The sequence below is a fragment of the Sebastes umbrosus genome, chromosome 21 (assembly GCF_015220745.1).
Source record: "Sebastes umbrosus isolate fSebUmb1 chromosome 21, fSebUmb1.pri, whole genome shotgun sequence".
NCBI lineage: Eukaryota > Metazoa > Chordata > Actinopteri > Perciformes > Sebastidae > Sebastes > Sebastes umbrosus.
Window position 1 is genome coordinate 17,050,902 of NC_051289.1, and position 19,737 is coordinate 17,070,638.

General features: G+C 38.6%; 2 protein-coding genes and 1 long non-coding RNA gene across 5 annotated transcripts in view; 2 read left to right on the forward strand and 1 right to left on the reverse strand.

The window, feature by feature from the left end:
* Nucleotides 1-19,737, forward strand: part of LOC119480864 (B-cell receptor CD22-like) — a 37,881-nt gene that overhangs the window by 1,390 nt on the left and 16,754 nt on the right. The window contains exons 1-6 of one of the 3 annotated variants that reach the window (XR_005205019.1): nt 3,998-4,163; nt 4,346-4,729; nt 5,043-5,348; nt 11,258-11,703; nt 11,827-11,866; nt 12,038-13,064. Coding sequence is in view for 1 of the 3 variants with exons in the window: in XM_037757478.1 (XP_037613406.1) it covers nt 52-357; nt 452-715 (570 nt within the window). In the remaining 2 variants the exon portion in view is untranslated. Of the gene's footprint in view, nt 1-51; nt 358-451; nt 716-3,997; nt 4,164-4,345; nt 4,730-5,042; nt 5,349-11,257; nt 11,704-11,826; nt 11,867-12,037; nt 13,065-19,737 lie in introns of those variants that run through there. The other 2 variants (XR_005205018.1, XM_037757478.1) reach the window with 2 other exon arrangements.
* LOC119480884 lies at nt 221-11,456 on the reverse strand. Its single transcript, XR_005205024.1, has 3 exons — nt 11,370-11,456; nt 441-563; nt 221-297 (listed from the first exon to the last, which is right to left on the reverse strand). It is a non-coding gene; the product is annotated as an uncharacterized LOC119480884 (long non-coding RNA).
* Nucleotides 15,307-17,976, forward strand: LOC119480860 (B-cell receptor CD22-like). The gene is made up of 8 exons (XM_037757474.1): nt 15,307-15,426; nt 15,636-15,711; nt 15,914-16,303; nt 16,604-16,909; nt 17,002-17,271; nt 17,344-17,434; nt 17,540-17,576; nt 17,711-17,976. The coding sequence occupies exons 2-8, from the start codon at nt 15,639-15,641 to the stop codon at nt 17,762-17,764; spliced, it is 1,221 nt and encodes a 406-aa protein (XP_037613402.1). The 5' UTR covers nt 15,307-15,426; nt 15,636-15,638; the 3' UTR covers nt 17,765-17,976.

Here is a 19,737-nt window from a genome sequence, read left to right on the forward strand (position 1 = left end):
TATATTAAACTATTTTTTATTGTACAATCTGTGTTTGATTTGAAACTCCAGATTCTCCTCCGAGCCCCAGCATTGAGATCTCCGGTGATCTGAAGGAGAAGGAGTCTGTCACTATAACCTGCTCAGCTTTCACTCCCTGTCCACACTCCCCTCCTGAACTCACCTGGACTCTCCAACAAGACCCTCACAACAAAGTAGAGGAAAACACATATGGAACCTTCACAACTAAAATCCAGACAACCTTCACTCTGTCAGACGAACATGATGGATTCATCATCACCTGTTCAGCCAGATATCCTGTAAATGAAGGAAAAGACATCAAGACAGCAGAGAAGAGAACGACGCTCAGTGTTTCATGTAAGATAATAAGTGTTTGTTATTAGATCCTGTCAGCACATGATGATTCATGGGATGATTTTAATGAATAAAGTGAATCTCACATTTTCCTCAGATGCTCCCAAGAACACCTCAGTGTCCATCAGTCCATCAGGTTTGGTGTCAGCAGGTAGCCTGGTGAACCTGACCTGCTCCAGCAGAGCCAAGCCTCCCGTCAGCCGCTTCACCTGGATCAAGACCAGCAAAGACGGACCTGTCAGTGTAGCTGAAGGAGACTTTCACAGTTTCAAGGTGACCTCTGTGGCAGATATAGAAGATTATTACTGTGTGGCCACAAATGATCTCGGTAGTCAGACGTCATCACGGATGAATAATGCAGGTAAATGTATAACTGAACTGAATCTGTTTAATTTAATCTAATCTGCTCTCCTCTCTTTTCTGTTTTTCTCATTTTCTGTATTGCTTTGTTTGTTTGTTTGTTTGTTTGTTTGTTTGTTTGTTTGTTTGTTTGTTGGTTTGTTTGAGTACCCTGTAAAACACCTTTTATTGCATTTGTATTAAATGATGCTACAAACCAGTTTATGTTTGAGGTTAACAGAAGGAATTCAGGTTGATGATGTTTTAGAGCCGTAACATTTCCCATTAAGGAGAAGGTGACCATGCTGTCTTGTTACAGATAATCCAGAGTTTGGGGCTGTCGTCTACGTTACACTGAAGATCCTGGGAATCGTAGCGCTCTCCAGTACAATCATCATCTTTGAGTGGTGAGACAAACTTTTCTATGATATGGTCATTTGCAGCTAAAGACTTATTGGTCTCTTTGAAAAGTTAATTTATGACTTTTATTCCTTCGTTTCCTTTTCTTTCAGGTGGTTTAGATCAAGATGCTGCAACAAACCAGTGAAGGTGAGCAACAGGTACATTATTCCTTCAACAATAAAATGTGCTGCTGGCATTTCTCTTCAAACCACAGTAAACTCACTGCAGAGCATTTAACACCTCTCTCTCTCTCTCTCTCTCTCTGTCTCTCTCACACTCTCACACTCTCTCTCTCTCTCTCTCTCTCTGCTGTTTCATGTCAACAGGACGCAGTAGAGGCAGACTATGTCAACAGTGATTGAGATCCAAGCATCATGAAGGAGAAGAAGATGATGTCATGTTCACCATAGATGGAATATTTCTCTATTTCTAATTCAGCTAGGTCTTCAATATTAAATGGCTTTACTTTGCAGACGATTGGTAAGATGAACAGAGTGCAAACAGGGCATTAGATAACATGAGTATAATATATAGCAGCTTCATCATTAGTTTGTGTAAGATTGTGCTGATTTATGGCATTCTTATGGTAATTATTTTCATTGTCTGAAGAAGGTTTCTTTGCATGTGAATATATATATTTAAAAAAAAAAAAGGACAGTTAAATTCAGGTGATGAGGAAGCAGAAAGTGTTAATTTTGATCAGGTATTTTCTCATTCATGTTTGTATATACATGTGTATGAGACTGCTGAATTAAAAGCATTTGAAGTGAACAAAGCGTTTTAATCACTGAGGTTCTCTCATCAGCACGGCAATGCAGAGCAGCAGTGATACAGACTGTGCACAAGTCAGCATAAACTCTGTGCTACCTACATGTGTGAAATACACTTTAGAATAAGTTGAGGCATGATGTTGGTATTAATAAATATTCTTTTCAGTTCTACAAGGAAACATAGACACCTCACGGCCAAAGAGAAGTGGTGGGATGTAAACTGGTGAAGTCATGAACAGAGCGCTGAGAAAAAGCTGAGAACTGAGTAAAAAGGGGAAGTTGGTTGGCTGGGTTTTATCGACAAGTCCTTCTGCAGGATCGTCATAGCGACAAAACATCTTCATCAGTCCAGAATTGTGTTTATTATTCACTTATTGACTATTTACTCTTTGACGTGTAACACTTTCTGATGATCTTGACTTGTCGTTTGCTCCTCTGGATTTAAGCTGAGTGTAGGCCTGCAGGATACGAGTAAAATCTGAGATGTGCGATAACATTGTTCAGTATTGCAATGACAATATGACTTGTAATAAATAAACAAATATTGAAGTGTGCATATTAGTTCTACATTTCCCATGTCAGCCTGGTAGAGGGAGGAGGGGCGGCTTTGTCTCAGCCAGCTGCTTAGTTTACACACATTTTAAGATATGTGGCAAACTAAGCTAAACAGTTAGACTACATACAGACTGCTTTTGTTTTAGTTTGTGTAGCCGAGGGTTACGTTGCTCCTACACTTTATGAAGGTATTTAAATATTAACAAAGAGGCTCCGTATAGTCTGCACCAAGATGGCAACAACTTCATTAGCCTTGTCAAAAACAGAACTTCACCACTTCTGTATTTGCTAACATTACTGAGAAGTTGCATGTTTAAAAATAAGCAATTCAGCATGAGTACATCTAGATCTATATCTAAACTAACTGGATCACTTGATAGTTGACAGTGAACGACATGCAGATATACATTATAAATCTCTGTTGGCTAACAGTGAAGGTTACAGCAACAACACAGTATACAGCTGCTACGTATTAACTTGTATTATCTGAGCTTTCCTACAGAAGAAACAGTTGTTTGTTGTATAATAAATTACTCTTTGGTTATATGATCTGATATGATGAACACTAGCTATCTGTACTGATGGTCTCAAATCATCCTCCTTTGTAATAACAAAAAAGTACCACAACAAGTAAACTACTCGTAATAAAACTCCCTCTATAGAGTGCTCCAGGGATGACGTATTTTTCAAGGCCAGCCAGGAAGTTAGCATCGCCCTGGTTCCCTCGACAAAAAGCCAATGTGATTTTTACATTGGGTTTTGGATTATTGCAGAAAATAAGCTCCTTGGCAAACAAACGTTTATGATACTTACATGTTCTGTTCAGCAAGATAATCTCCACAAATGAACACCACTTTTATGAAGTAAAAAGCTGACATTAGGCTATAAATAAACTACACCACGGTCGCATGAGCGCGAGTATAAACAACTAGGCTGTAATGGCGGATGTGTCGGCATGATGACGTTTAGTAGTCCTAGTAGTCTCCAAGAACTACAGGAGAAGATAATATTGACAAAAACAAGAGGGACCAGCAGCATAACTGTTCTGCCCCTAATAAGGCATACAGGCTTGCTGTGAGTCATGTGATAAAAATTAATCTTTGAGAATGAATATGTCATTCACACCCTGATGAGATCAAGTTGTCTCAAAAGATGACTTCCTCACTCACAGGATGTGAGCAGGAGGAGTGAAGACTTCTTTTTCTGCAGTATTTCAGTCATTTCATATTTGCTTTTATATCACAACGGCTTAGCAGGGAAGTCGGGTAGCTACTGGGTCTGTTGCAGTTCTGCTGACATTCACAAATTGTCTGATTTAAAAACTAATTGTTTCTTCCTTTTAGCCGCCGGCTCCTTTGGTAAGGTAACATGTTACTGTTTTTATGTTTAACTCAGAGTTTTCTTTGATTTTGCTGTTTTTAATGAACTCTACTTTTATTTTTTGGGTTTTGTTTTAGCAGAAACATCATAAACTCACACTGGATCATTTTATATTTAAACTGTTTTTAAATCTGCAGAGCTTATTGATCACTATTATAACACAGTAACATCTGGCTGTACATGGATAGTTCCTGGTTTGAATGTATTAATTTGAGGTGGCTTTAAAAGAACATGAATGCTTTGTTTAAAAATATATTTTATGAAAAGTAACTTTTTGTCAAATCCAGGTGATGAGTGTCATTTCAGTCCAGTCTGTGAAAATGGTGACAGCCATCGTGTTACTGAGCGTCTTCTTAGTTTCAGGTGAGCTGTTTGTTCAATCACTTTTATTTGGAGACATTACTTTTTCCAACTGTTCATGCTCTGTCTGCAAAGTGAAATGTTTCATACTGACATTGTTAAAAAGACCAAACATGCTGCTGCTGAATTACAATTTGTGCATCATGAACTTTCTCTCCATGCAGATTTTGCTCAACAATTTGCAGGTGCTTTGGCTGATTGTCCTAAAAGCCCATCCCTATTCATGACTGCACCAAAGAAGATGGAAGCACTGAGTGGATCTTGTCTGCAAATCCCATGTAACTTTAGAGTTAAACAAAGAGAGAAATTCAACAGCACAAGACCAACCTTCGGAGTGTGGATTAAAAGTAGCAAAAAGTTTTACCACGAACGACAAAATGGGATTTTCAACAGCAGCAGGAAGAATAATAAGTTTCCAATGAGTCTTACTGGAGACCTGAGTCAGAAAAACTGCACCACTTTATTTTCCAGTTTAATCACAAATTACACAGACTGGTACTTCTTCAGAATTAAGAACGGACCATTCAGGGCAACAGCTTCTTGTGATCCTCTTCAAATAACAGTCAAAGGTAAGAGAGTTTTGTTTTTTATCAGTCAGTCTAAAATGTTATTGTTTAGAATAAAAAGTGAAAGTTGCAACTTTTTAATTTTGGAGGTTTTTCACTTTGCCATGAATTTAAATTCTGATTAAACACTGATTCTGTTGTTACAGTTTGACATTAAGATGGTCACATTTGGGATATTAAAAAGCAAACCTTAGACACTTTATGCATTTCCAATACAAGATTGTCACCTTCTGTGTCAGCTTTGGCATTTAAAAAGTGTTCTAATCTATCATAACCTGTTTTTATTGTACAAACTGTGTTTGATTTGAAACTCCAGATTCTCCTCCGAGGCCCAGCATTGAGATCTCAGGTGATCTGAAGGAGAAGCAGTCGGTCACTATAACCTGCTCAGCTTTCACTCCCTGTCCACACTCCCCTCCTGAACTCACCTGGACTCTCCAACAAGACCCTCACAACAAAATAGAGGAAAACACAGATCGAACCTTCACAACTAAAATCCAGACAACCTTCACTCTGTCAGACGAACATGATGGATTCATCATCACCTGTTCAGCCAGATATCCTGTAAATGAAGGAAAAGACGTCAAGACAGCAGAGGAGAGAACGACGCTCAAAGTTTCATGTAAGATAATAAGTGTTTGTTATTTGATCCTGTCAGCACATGATGATTCATGGGATGATTTTAATGAATAAAGTGAATCTCACATTTTTCTCAGATGCTCACAAAGACACCTCAGTGTCCATCAGCTCTGTCAGCTCGCTACAGTGGGGTTCAGCTCTTGGAGGGATCCTTGTCATCATACTTATCTGCCTTTCTATCTGTGTTTGGTAAGTTAATTAGTTAAATTAATTCAGTTTCTGGCAATAAAGTTTCACCTAAACCTATGTTGTGATCCGTCAGTTTTGCTCATTTCTGCACCTGTTCTGTGACTTGACTTTGACAAACCTTTAGTTTCAATCTGGATTTTCTTTCCACTGATGCATATTCAATATTGTCTGTCTCCCATCAGTCCTTACTGTCTGTTGGCAGCACACTATTAATTTAACCTGAAACAGACAGTACAATAATTTTTCTGACAGCTCTCTCATGTCTTCCAGGTGGTTTAAGTCAAAACGTCCACAAACTCAGGTGAATATTAAACTTCATTGTACAGTGTGTGTGGTGAATATTTTAAATCTGCTCACAGTGACTATGTCGAAAGCATCGGTCTTAATACTAAGTTGACAATCTTTGAGAGGTTAAATATTAAGAAGTACAACAAATGTGACAAAACAACCTGTTGGCAACATGCTGTGTTTGGAAACTGTAAGCAAACTGTAAACACCCTGTCATGTAATGAGAATTTCAACAAATATAACAAAAATGTATTTGAACAACACTATTAATCCTACCTTTAAGTTTTATTCAATAACTATATAAACTGGGAAGATTAAAAATTAAATTTCACTAAAATAACGAAATATATATCAAATTACCAAAGGTTATAACATTAGCCTAATTAACTGAAACCAAAATAACGTCAGTTTTGTTAGCAAAACCTTAATTGTTATGTCCCACTCATTTTAATCTGTATGAATACTCTCTAAAACACATTCTCCAAGTCTGCTAAAGTCATACATACATTTTCAAATAATGGGTAGTTAGTACATTAGGAATGACTTGCTCTTGCCTTTAGGCTATATTTTTTAAAGAAAGATGAAACATTGAAGCGGTTAAGAAACAGGAACATTACCCGCCTCCGCCCACCCCGCCCATGTAAGTGAGAAAAAACAAACAAACAAGTAGTGTAGCCTACTCTTCTTCATAGTTTTCTATGGTCATCCCTTTGTATAATTGCATTGTGTTTTGATAAGTATATGAATACAAAATGTTGGCCTTTAGTCTTTATAATGTAACCTGAGCGATAACTTTGAGTCTTTCCTCCTTGTTGAAAAATCAACTTTCTTATCTTGACTTAACTGAAGGAAATAACTTTCCATCCATATTATTTGTTTGGATCTAAGCTTTATTTGGATAGCTATGATAAGCAGTCTTTTTGTCTTTTATGATTTGGCCTAGTGGAAGCACAGAGAGGTTGAATAATCGAGGCTAGAGAATCGAACCCTGGGGGACTCCACTCTGAATAATGATCACTAAGGGCGACAGCATAGCCCCTACCTTCAAGATATGGCCAGACTCTAGTGAGGGTTGTAATTTAGTGTAATTTTTCAGCCAGTCTAGAAGTACTGTACAACAATATTAAAGGTTGCACTGTAATCTAGCAGCATCAACTAATTTAATTTCAATCAGTATTCAGACATATCATTTAACACCTTTAATACCTTTTTTCTCACAGACTCAAAGAGGTGACGAGCTGACTCTTCAAATGCCAGCCAGCAAAACAGAAGAAGACATCCATTATGGAGAGATCGACTTCTCCAAGCGGAGACCTGGACCGTCCTCGGCCTCGGAGCAGGACAGTGGACAGCAGCAGGATACGCTGTATGCACAGGTCAACGTGTCCGAGACAGCGAGCAGCTTAAGACAGGCTGCTGACGTCCCAGAGGATCTCTACGCTCAAGTGAAGAAAAAATGAGTGTTGTTTTGTGATCATGTTTGGGTCGTATTTGTAATATACCTTTATTTTTTACTTATACAAAATGTTTTATATGTCAGTTATTGTAGTAAAAGACACTGGAGAGGAAAATGCAATCTTCACTGGCCACAGTTAAAGGGGAACTCAAAACCTCCACACCCTGCAGCTCAAATATTTTTGCCATCAAGATATAATAAATCATATGTGTGAACTGACCTCATATGACTGTTGCTGTGCGATTAGCAATCTGTACATCAGATCAGTGCAAGTATAAGTCCGAAAAAGGCTCTTAATAGGGAACTATTCTAAATAGTGACACGAGAAGAAGCAGTTCACACATTAACAATGTACTACAAGATTATATTGTAGTATTATATATCATGTTTTTGTATATACGTGTGTATAAGCCTGCTGAATTAAAAGCACTAAAAGCATTTGAAGTGAACAAAGCGTTTTAATCACTGAGGTTCTCTCATCAGCACGGCAATGCAGAGCAGCAGTGATACAGACTGTGCACAAGTCAGCATAAACTCTGTGCTACCTACATTTGTGAAATACACTTTACAATTAGTTGAGGCATGATGTTGGTATTAATAAATATTATGTTCAGTTCTACAAGGAAACATAGACACCTCACAGCCAAAGAGAAGTGGTGGGATGTAAACTGGTCAAGTCATGAACAGAGCGCTGAGAAAAAGCTGAGAACTGAGTAAAAAGGGGAAGTTGGTTGGCTGGGTTTTATCGACAAGTCCTTCTGCAGGATCGTCATAGCGACAAAACGTCTTCATCTGTCCAGAATTGTGTTTATTATTCACTTATTGACTATTTACTCTTTGACGTGGAACACTTTCTGAGGAACTTGACTTGTCAGTTTGCTCCTCTGGTTTTAAGCTGACTGTAGGCCCGCAGGATACGAGTAAAATCTGAGATGTGCGATAACATTGTTCAGTATTGTGATGACAATATGACTTGTAATAAATAAATAAATATTGAAGTGTGCATATTAGCTATACATTTCCCACATCAGCCTGGTAGAGGGAGGAGGAGCTGCTTGGTCTCAGCCAGCTGCTTAGTTTACAACCATTTTAAGATACGTGGCAAACTAAGCTAAACAGTTAGACTACATACAGACTACTTTTGCTTTATCTTGTGTAGCCGAGGGTTATGTTGCAGCTATACTTTATAAAGGTAATAAAATATTAACAAAGAGGCTCAGTATAGTCTGCACCAAGACGGCAACAACTTCTTTAACCTTGTCAACAGCAGGCATCACCACTTCACCACTTCACCACTTCTGTATTTGCTAACATTACTGAGAAGTTGCATGTTTAAAAATAAGAAAATCAGCATGACTACATCTAGATCTTTATCTAAACTAACTGGATCACTTGATAGTTGACAGTAAACAACATGGAGATATACATTATAAATCTCTGTTGGCTAACAGTCAGGGTTACAGCAATAACACAGTATACAGCTGCTATGTATTAACTTGTATTATCTGAGCTTTCCTACAGAAGAAACAGCTGTTTGTTATATAATAAATTACTCTTTGGTTATATGATCTGATATGTTGAACACTGGCTATCTGTACAGATGGTTTCAAATCATCCTCCTTTGTAATAACAAAACAGTACCACAACAACTAAACTACTTGTAATAAAACTCCCTGTATAGAGTGCTGCAGGGATGACGTATTTTTGTAGGCCAGCCAGGAAGTTAGCATCGCCCTGGTTCCCTCGACAAAAAGCCAATGTGATTTTTACATTGGGTAAAAAGCTAACATTAGGCTATAAATAAACTACACCACGGTCACATGAGCACGAGTATAAACAACGAGGCTGTAATGGCGGACGAGTCGGCATGATGACGTTTAGTAGTCTTAGTAGTCTCCAAGAACTACAGGAGAAGATAATATCGACAAAAACAAGAGGGACCAGCAGCATAACTGTTCTGCCCCTAATAAGGCATACAGGCTTGCTGTGAGTCATGTGATAAAAATTAATCTTTGAGAATAAATATGTCATTCACACCCTGATGAGATCAAGTTGTCTCACAAGATGACTTCCTCACTCACAGGGTGAGAGCAGGAGGAGCCAAGACTTCTTCTTTTTCTGCAGTATTTCAGTCATTTCATGTTTGCTTGTATATCACAACGGCTTAGCAGGGAAGTCGGGTAGCTACTGGGTCTGTTGCAGTTCTGCTGACATTCACAAATTGTATGATTTTAAAACTAATTGTTTCTTCCTTTTAGCTGCTGGCTTCTTTGGTAAGGTAACATGTTTCTGCTTTTATGTTTATCTCAGAGAGGTTTCTTTATTTTGCTGCTTTTCATGAACTCTACTTTTATTTGTTGGGTTTTGTTTTAGCAGAAACATCATAAACTCACACTGGATAGTTTTATATTTAAACTGTTTTTAACTCTGCAGAGATTATTAATCACTATTATAACACAGTAACATCTGGTTGTACATGGAGAGTTCCTGGTTTGAATGTATTAATTTGAGGTGGCTTTAAAAGAACATGAATGCTTCATTTAAAAGATGTTTTATGAAAAGTAACTTTTTGTCAAATCCAGGTGATGAGTGTCATTTCAGTCCAGTCTGTGAAAATGGTGACAGCCATCGTGTTACTGAGCGTCTTCTTAGTTTCAGGTGAGCTGTTTGTTCAGTCACTTTTATTTGAAGACGTTACTTTTTCCAACTGTTCATGCTTTGTCTGCAAAGTGAAATGTTTTATACTGATATTGTTAAAAAGACCAAACATGTTGCTGCTGAATTACAGTTTGTGCATCATGAACTTTCTCTTCATGCAGATTTTACTCCACAATTTGTTCATCACGAGTCTGTTTCACAGGTGCTTTGGCTGATTGTCCTGAGGAGTCAGCCCTATTCATTACTACACCAAAGGAGATGGAAGCACTGAGTGGATCCTGTCTGCAAATCCCATGTAACTTCAGTAGTAACATAAACGCTCAAGAGACATTTGACGGTACAAGAACAACCTTTGGAGTGTGGATTAAAAGTAGCACACGTGTTGCCGAAAATCTAAATAATGTGATTTTCAACAGTATTAGGAAGAATAATATCTATCCAATGAGTCTTACTGGAGACCTGAGTCAGAAAAACTGCATCACTTTATTTTCCAGTGTAAACACAAGTTACACAGACTGGTACTTCTTTAGAATTGAGAACGGACCATTCAAGGCAACAGCTATTTGTGATCCTCTTCAAATAACAGTCAAAGGTAAGAGAGTTTTTTTTTTTATCAGTCAGTGTATAACGTTATTGTTCAGAATAAAAAGTGAAAGTTGCAACTTTTTAATTTTGGAGGTTTTTCACTTTGCCATGAATTTAAATTCTGATTAAACATTGATTCTGTTGTTACAGTTTGAAATTAAAATTGTCGAATTTGGGGATATTAAAAAGCAAACTTTATATACTTTATGCATTTTCAATACAAGGTTGTCGCCTTCTGTGTCAGCTTTTGCATTTAAAAGAGTTCTATCCATCATAACCCTTTTTTTATTGTACAATCTGCGTTTGATTTGAAACTCCAGATTCTCCTCCGAGGCCCAGCATTGTGATCTCAGGTGATCTGAAGGAGAATCAGTCTGTCACTATAACCTGTTCAGCTTTCACTCCCTGTCCACACTCCCCTCCTGAACTCACCTGGACTCTCCAACAAGATCCTCACAACAAAGTAGAGGAAAACACAGATCGAACCTTCGCAACTAAAATCCAGACAACCTTCACTCTGTCAGACGAACATGATGAACTCAACATCACCTGTTCAGCCAGATATCCTGTAAATGAAGGAAAAGACAACAAGACAGCAGAGGAGAGAATGACACTCAGTGTTTCATGTAAGACAACCAGTGTTTCCACGATTATCCTCCTTTCTCACGGCTCTGGTGCTACTCTCTTATCTCACATCTCTATCACATTTTCCTCAGATGCTCCCAAGAACACCTCAGTGTCCATCAGTCCGCCAGGTTTGGTGTCAGTAGGTAGCCTGGTGAACCTGACCTGCTCCAGCAGAGCCAAGCCTCCTGTCATCCGCTTCACCTGGTTCAAGACCAGCAAAGACGGACCTGTCAGTGTATCTGAAGGAGACTTTTACAGCTTTAATGTCACTGATGGAGAAGTTTATTTCTGCGTGGCCACAAATGAGCTTGGTAATGGAACATCACCAGAGATCCATCTGAATATGAAAGGTAAAAAGTGGGACTTACGCGATGCTGCATCAATATTGTTGCACGTCAACATTCAACACTTTTTTAGTCACTTATATTGGCTTTGTTTTCTTGTCTTGACGTGAAGTTGGCTCTCTAGAATTGGGGCCGTTTATTGGAGGAATCGTTGGGTTCATCGCACTCATCTGCCTGATTGTATGTGTTTGGTAAGTGTCACAAATCAAAGCAGATGACTCAATAATATCTGTTTCCCACCAGTGTTGACACTTTACTGGCACACTGTATGCTGAACCTAAAGAATACAGTATAATCACTCTAATGTCTTCCAGGCGTTTGAAGTCAACATATGCAACTGCACAACAGACTCAGGTGAGACCATACTAAACTTCCCTCTACAGTAGGCCTGTGTTTTGAATGTTTTACGTCTCTTCACATTGGCTGTGGAGTCTACCTGACGCAGTGTCGGTAATTATTTAACATGGAAGGATCCAGCTGAAGATTCACCTCACAACACTTCCTGTTTGGATAATTTTTTTGCAGAGTCAAATGGGTGAAGAGGCGGCTGCTGAAGAGCCAGCAAGTAAAACAGAAGAAGAAATCATCCATTATGGAGAGATCGACTTCTCCACGAGACCTGAACTGGCCTCGGTGCAGGACGGTGGACAGCAGCAGCATACGCTGTACGCACAGGTCAAAGTGTCCCAGACAGCCAGCATCTTAAAACAGACCGCCGACGGCCCAGAGGATCTCTACGCTCAAGTGAAGAGAAACTGAGTGCTCTTGTTAAAAGACAAAAAATACATTTGTGTAGAATTCATATTTAATGTGCCTTAATGTTGTCTTTGCTGCCTACAGTTCAATGGAGAGGAATTTAAAACATCCACATCCTGCAGATTTTCAATGTCAGTTATCAACATATTCTCCCAATCCTAGATTATGGTGACTTAATCTACAGACTCGCCTCCAAAAATCATCTCAATAAACTGGACGTCATCTACCATACTGCCATTCGCTTTGTCACCAGTGTCCCTTTCAACACTCATCACTGTAACCTGTATTCTCTATAGTCAACTGGCCATCCCTCCATAGCAGGCGTCAGACCAGAAGACTATCATTTGCAAAACCCCTCCATATCTCCGCTCACTACTCAATATCTACAACAGGAACTGCAATTTACGTTCTAGCAAATTCTTCAGTATGGTCATTCCTCCTTTGGTCGTCACTCATTCCAGTTTGCTGCTCCTAGTGACTGGAATGAGTTGCAAAAGATGCTAAAACTCCACACCCTTATTCTGTTACCCTCCTTTAATGACTCATTACAAGCGATAGTTTCTGATCACTGCACCTGCTTCTGAATTTGCCTCTCTGGAACACAGCACATATATATATATATATATATATGTATATATATATATATATATATATATATTGTTGTATATACTGTATTTATTGTGATGTTTTAATTTTGTCTGTTTTATTGCACTAGTCGTATTTATGTTCTATGTTCTAATGCAGGGGTCTCCAACAAGTAGCTCGCAAGCTACCCGTTTCTGAGTGGCTCGCTAACAGTTTCTTTGTCAAACTGTTTAAATTACAACCCAATCAAATTCACAGACATCCCACCCCATTCTGAGACCAAATGATTACATGCCTATTGGCTGTCAATTAAACTAGTTAGGCTGCTGTCAGGTTTGTAACGCCATAACATACAGAGACTGGAATTGACAATGACCGCAGGCCAATAAAAGGCAAAAAATACATTATTTTCATGAGGAATCGGTATGTCTCACATTTGCGGTGTGAGCGTGTCAGTCAGTAAAAGATGTAACATCGAGCGCCAAGTCCACAGCAATTTTTCATGGGACTCTCCGGCTGGTAGCAGTTTATGAACAAAGAAGGTAAAGGAGCCAAAAACGATCCTTAAAAGACGACAGTCTCTGTTTACCAAAGAAGGCCGATGAATCAAACAGCCATCTTTTAGTGGCGCACATCCTAACGAAACAAAAAAGCCCTTCACCTATGAAAGAATTGTAATAGAGGCGATGACTGCGGTGGCTGAAACGTTATTAAAGGACCATAAAAGTAAGACAGACTTGGTGCTTTGAGTAGCTCTCAGCCACTTTCATTTTGTCAAATTAGCTCTCAGAGGGAAACAGGTAGGAGACCCCTGTTCTAATGTCTTGCTGCCTCTTGGCCATGTCGTCATTGTAGATGAGAATTGGTTCTCAATTGACTTATGTGGTTAAATAAAGATAAAATAAAATAAAAATAAATAAATATTTGTGTGCTGAACTCACACAGCTGTTTATGTGTGATTTGTTATTCATATGTCCAGATGTGTGCAAATAAAAGTCCCAAAGCTTTAAATAGGGAGCTATAGTCAAAAATTATGACATGAAAAGGATAGTGAACATGGCACCAGAAGCAGTTCTGCACACACATTCGTGATGTTAAACAAGATTACATTTAGTTTTGACATGTTTATGTGTCATTTTGTGTCATGATATCTTCTGGTTATTTCTGACAAGGCATCGACCTTGTTTTGTTACGTATTGTGTATCCCGTTTTCTCCATACAGTCATTTTAATTACTGCAGTAAACAAGATGAAGATTGTTTCCTCTCTGTAAGGTTGAGCTGTTTTTGCCACATTTTTATTATCATTATTTTTCTTCCCCTCAATTCTTTGTATGCACAAATCGGAGCAAAAACGACGTAAAACTAGAAGCACTGCCTGCAGGTAATGCTAGTAGACGGAGGAGGAGCTGCTTTTTCTCAGCCAGCTGCTTAGGTTATAACCATTTTAAGATATGTGGCAATCTAAACTAAACAGTTAGACTACATAAAGACTGCTTTTGTTTGAGCTTGTGTAGCCGAGGTTTATGTTGCAACTATACTTTATGAAGGTAATAAAATAATAGCACAGAGGCTCCGTATAGTCTGCATCAAGACGGCAACAACTTCTTTAACCTTGTCAACAGCAGGCATCACCACTTCACCACTTCACCGCTTCACCACTTCTGTATTTGCTAACATTACTGAGAAGTTGCATGTTTAAAATGAAGAAATTCAGCATGAGTACATCTAGATCTTTATGTAAACCAACTGGATCACTTGATAGTTGACAGTGAACGACATGCAGATATACATTATAAATCTCTGTTGGCTAACAGTCAGGGTTACAGCAAACCATCCTACTTTGTAAAAACAAAACAGTACCACAACAACTAAACCACTCATAATAAAACTCCCTCTACAGAGTGCTCCAGTGATGACATATTTTTGTAGGCCAGCCAGGAAGTTAGCATCGCCCTGGTTCCCTCGACAAAAAGTCAATGGGATTTTTAAATTGGGTTTTGGATTATTTCAGAAAACAAGCTCGGTGGCAAACAAACGTTTATGATACTTATACGTTTTGTTCAGCAAGATAATCTTCACAAATGAACACCACTTTTATGAAGTAAAAAGCTAACATTAGGCTATAAATAAACTACACCACAGTCATATGAGCGTGAGTATAAACAACGAGGCTGTAATGGTGGACGAGTTGGCATGATGACGTTTAGTAGTCTTAGTAGTCTCCAAGAACTACAGGAGAAGATAATATTGACAAAAACAAGAGGGACCAGCAGCATAACTGTTCTGCCCCTAATAAGGCATACAGGCTTGCTGTGAGTCATGTGATTAAAATTCTTGAGAATAAATATGTCATTCGCACCCTGATGAGATCAAGTTGTCTCAAAAGATGACTTCCTCACTCACAGGATGTGAGCAGGAGGAGTGAAGACTTCTTCTTCTTTTTTGCTTTTATATCACAACAGCTTAGCAGGGAAGTCGGGTAGCTACTGGGTCTGTTGCAGTTCTGCTGACATTCACAAATTGTCTGATTTTAAAACTAATTGTTTCTTCATTTTAGCTGCCGGCTCCTTTGGTAAGGTAACATCATAAACTCACTGGATCATTTTATATTTAAACTGTTTTTAACTCTGCAGAGCTTATTGATCACTATTATAACACAGTAACATCTGGTTGTACACGGAGAGTTCCTGTTTTGAATGTATTCATTTGAGGTGGCTTTAAAAGAACATGAATGCTTCATTTAAAAGATGTTTTATGAAAATAACTTTTTGCCAAATCCAGGTGATGAGTGTCATTTCAGTCCAGTCTGTGAAAATGGTGACAGCCATCGTGTTGCTGAGTGTCTTCTTAGTTTCAGGTGAGCTGTTTGTTCAGTCACTTTTATTTGAAGACGTTACTTTTTCCAACTGTTCATGCTCTGTCTGCAAAGTGAAATGTTTCATACTGACATTGTTAAAAAGACCAAACATGCTGCTGCTGAATTACAGTTTGTGCATCATGAACTTTCTCTTCATGCAGATTTTGCTCCACAATTTGTTCATCACGAGTCTGTTTCACAGGTGCTTTGGCTGATTGTCCTGAGGAGTCAGCCCTATTCATTAATACACCAAAGCAGATGGAAGCACTGAGTGGATCCTGTCTGCAAATCCCATGTAACTTTAGTTTTAACATAAACGCTCAAGAGACATTTGACGGTACAAGAACAACCTTCGGAGTGTGGATTAAAAGTAGCACACGTGTTGCTAAAAATCAAAATAATGTGATTTTCAACAGTAGCAGGATGAATAATATCTATCCAATGAGTCTTACTGGAGACCTGAGTCAGAAAAACTGCAACACTTTATTTTCCAGTGTAAACACAAGTTACACAGACTGGTACTACTTCAGAATTGAGAACAGACCATTTCTGGCAATAGCTTCTTGTGATCCTCTTCAAATAACAGTCAAAGGTAAGAGCGTTTTGTTTTTTATCAGTCAGTCTGAAACATTATTGTTGAGAATAAAAAGTGAAAGTTGCAACTTTTTTCACTTTGCCATGAATTTAAATTCTGATTAAACACTGATTCTGTTGTTACAGTTTGACATTAAAATGGTCATATTTTGGGATATTAAAAAGCAAACTTTATATACTTTATGTATTTTCAATACAAGATTGTCACCTTCTGTGTCAGCTTTGGCATTTAAAAAGTTTTCTAATCTATCATGATCTATTTTTTATTGTACAAACTGTGTTTGATTTGAAACCCCAGATTCTCCTCCGAGGCCCAGCATTGAGATCTCAGGTGATCTGAAGGAGAATCAGTCTGTCACTATAACCTGCTCAGCTTTCACTCCCTGTCCACACTTCCCTCCTGAACTCACCTGGACTCTCCAACAAAACCCTCACAACAAAATAGAGGAAAACACAGATCGAACCTTCACAACTAAAATCCAGACAACCTTCACTCTGTCAGACGAACATGATGGATTCATCATCACCTGTTCAGCCAGATATCCTGTAAATGAAGGAAAAGACGTCAAGACAGCAGAGGAGAGAACGACGCTCAGTGTTTCATGTAAGACTTATTTCATATTGTTTTATGACGATGACAGCAGGTGGCAAAACAGCTGATCTTTTCCTCATCATTCCATGTGCCAAATCCTCCAGACTCTCCCAGGGACACCTCGGTGGTCATCAGTCCAACTGATCCAGTGTCAGTCGGCAGCGTGGTGAATCTGACTTGCTCCTGCAGAGGAAACCCTGTTGTCAACTTTGTCTGGTTCATGACCAGTGATGGCAGACTGGAAATTATCAAAGTTGATGCACAGGTTTACGGCTTTATGGTGACCAGCAGTGATCGAGGCAGATTGTATTATTGTGGATGCAGAAATGATCTGGACATTCAGCTGTCGACGGGACGTCAGTTGGTATTTGAAGGTAACCGCAGGAATTATGGTTTGTTTTAGAGTTTCCCATTAAGTCAAGGGTGACAATGTGATTGTGTTGCAGGTGATCAACAGTCTGGACTGATTGGTGTTCAAGTCATAGTGAAGATCCTGGGAATCATATTGCTCGTCAGTACGTTGGTCATCTTTGAGTGGTGAGACAAACTTTTCTATGATATGGTCATTTGCAGCTAAAGACTTATTGTTCTCTTTGAAAAGTTCATTTATCACTTTTATTCCTTTGTTTCCTTTTCTTTCAGGTGGTTTAGATCAAGATGCTGCAACAAACCAGTGAAGGTGAGCAACAGGTACATTATTCTTTCAACAATAAAATGTGCTGCAGAGCATTCTCTTAAACCACGGTAGACTCTCTCTACAGAGCTCTCTCTACACTCTCTTCTCTCTCTCTCTCTGTTGTTTCATGTCCACAGGACGCAGTAGAAGCAGACTATGTCAACAGAGTGATTGAGATCCAAGCATCATGAAGGAGAAGAAGATGATGTCATGTTCACCATAAATGGAATATTTCTCTATTTCTTATTCAGCTAGTTCTTAAATATTAAATGGCTTTACTTTGCAGAAGATTGGTAAGATGAACAGAGTGCAAACAGGGCATTAGATAACATGAGTATAATATATAGCAGCTTCATCATTAGTTTGTGTAAGATTGTGCTGATTTATGGCATTCTTATGGTAATTATTTTCATTGCCTCAAGAAGGTTTCTTTGCATGTGAATATATATATTTTAAAAAAAAAAAGGACAGTTAAATTCAGGTGATGAGGAAGCAGAAAGTGTTAATTTTGATCAGGTATTTTCTCATTCATGTTTGTATATACATGTGTATGAGACTGCTGAATTAAAAGCATTTGAAGTGAACAAAGCGTTTTAATCACTGAGGTTCTCTCATCAGCACGGCAATGCAGAGCAGCAGTGATACAGACTGTGCACAAGTCAGCATAAACTCTGTGCTACCTACATGTGTGAAATACACTTTAGAATAAGTTGAGGCATGATGTTGGTATTAATAAATACTCTTTTCAGTTCTACAAGGAAACATAGACACCTCACAGCTAAAGAGAAGTGGTGGGATGTAAACTGGTGAAGTCATGAAAGGAGCGCTGAGAAAAAGCTGAGAACTGAGTAAAAAGGGGAAGTTGGTTGGCTGGGTTTTATCGAAAAGTCCTTCTGCAGGATCGTCATAGCGACAAAACGTCTTCATCAGTCCAGAATTGTGTTTATTATTCACTTATTGACTATTTACTCTTTGACGTGGAACACTTTCTGAGGTACTTGACTTGTTAGTTTGCTCCTCTGGATTTAAGCTGAGTGTAGGCCTGCAGGATACGAGTAAAATCTGAGATGTGCGATAACATTGTTCAGTATTGTGATGACAATATGACATGTAAAAAATAAACAAATATTGAAGTGTGCTTATTAGCTGTACATTTCCCACGTCAGCCTGGTAGAGGGAGGAGGGGCTGCTTTGTCTCAGCCAGCTGCTTAGTTTAAAACCATTTTAAGATACGTGGCAAACTAAGCTAAACAGTTAGACTACATACAGACTGCTTTTGTTTTAGCTTGTGTAGCCGAGGGTTACGTTGCAGCTATACTTTATGAAGGTAATAAAATAAAAGCACGGGGGCTCCGTATAGTCTGCACCAAGACGGCAACAACTTCATTAACCTTGTCAACAACAGCGCGTCACAGCTTAACCACTTCCGTATTTGCTAACATTAATGAGAAGTTGCATGTTTAAAAATAAGAAATTCAGCATGAGTACATCTAGACCTTTATCTAAACTAACTGGATCACTTGATAGCTGACAGTAAACGACATGCAGATATACATTATAAATCTCTGTTGGCTAACAGTGAAGGTTACAGCAACAACACAGTATACAGCTGCTACGTATTAACTTGTATTATCTGAGCTTTCCTACAGAAGAAACAGCTGTTTGTTGTATAATAAATTACTCTTTGATTATATGATCTGATATGATGAGTTTCTTGCATATTTGTCTAATTAAACACTGGCTATCTGTAGTGATGGTCTCAAACCATCCTGCTTTGTAATAACAAAACAGTAAGACAACAAAATAAAAAATAAAACTCCCTCTATAGAGTGCTCCAGGGATGACGTATTTTTGTAGGACAGCCAGGAAGTTAGCATCGCCCTGGTTCCCTCGACAAAAAGCCAATGGGATTTTTAAATTGGAATTTGGATTATTGCAGAAAATAAGCTCCTTGGCAAACAAACGTTTATGATACTTACACGTTTTGTTCAGCAAGATAATCTCCACAAATGAACACCACTTTTATGAAGTAAAAAGCTAACATTAGGCTATAAATAAACTACACCACGGTCGCATGAGCGTGAGTATAAACAACGAGGCTGTAATGGCGGAGGAGTTGGCATGATGACGTTTAGTAGTCTTAGTAGTCTCCAAGAACTACAGG

Coding starts and splice junctions, on each gene's coding strand:
- LOC119480860 (XM_037757474.1), top strand. CDS start 15,639: ATGAGTGTCATTTCAGTCCAGTCTGTGAAAATGGTGACAGCCATCGTG. Junction 15,712..15,913: donor GAGTGTCTTCTTAGTTTCAG/GTGAGCTGTTTG, acceptor TCTGTTTCACAG/GTGCTTTGGCTGATTGTCCT. Junction 17,272..17,343: donor ACGTCAGTTGGTATTTGAAG/GTAACCGCAGGA, acceptor ATTGTGTTGCAG/GTGATCAACAGTCTGGACTG.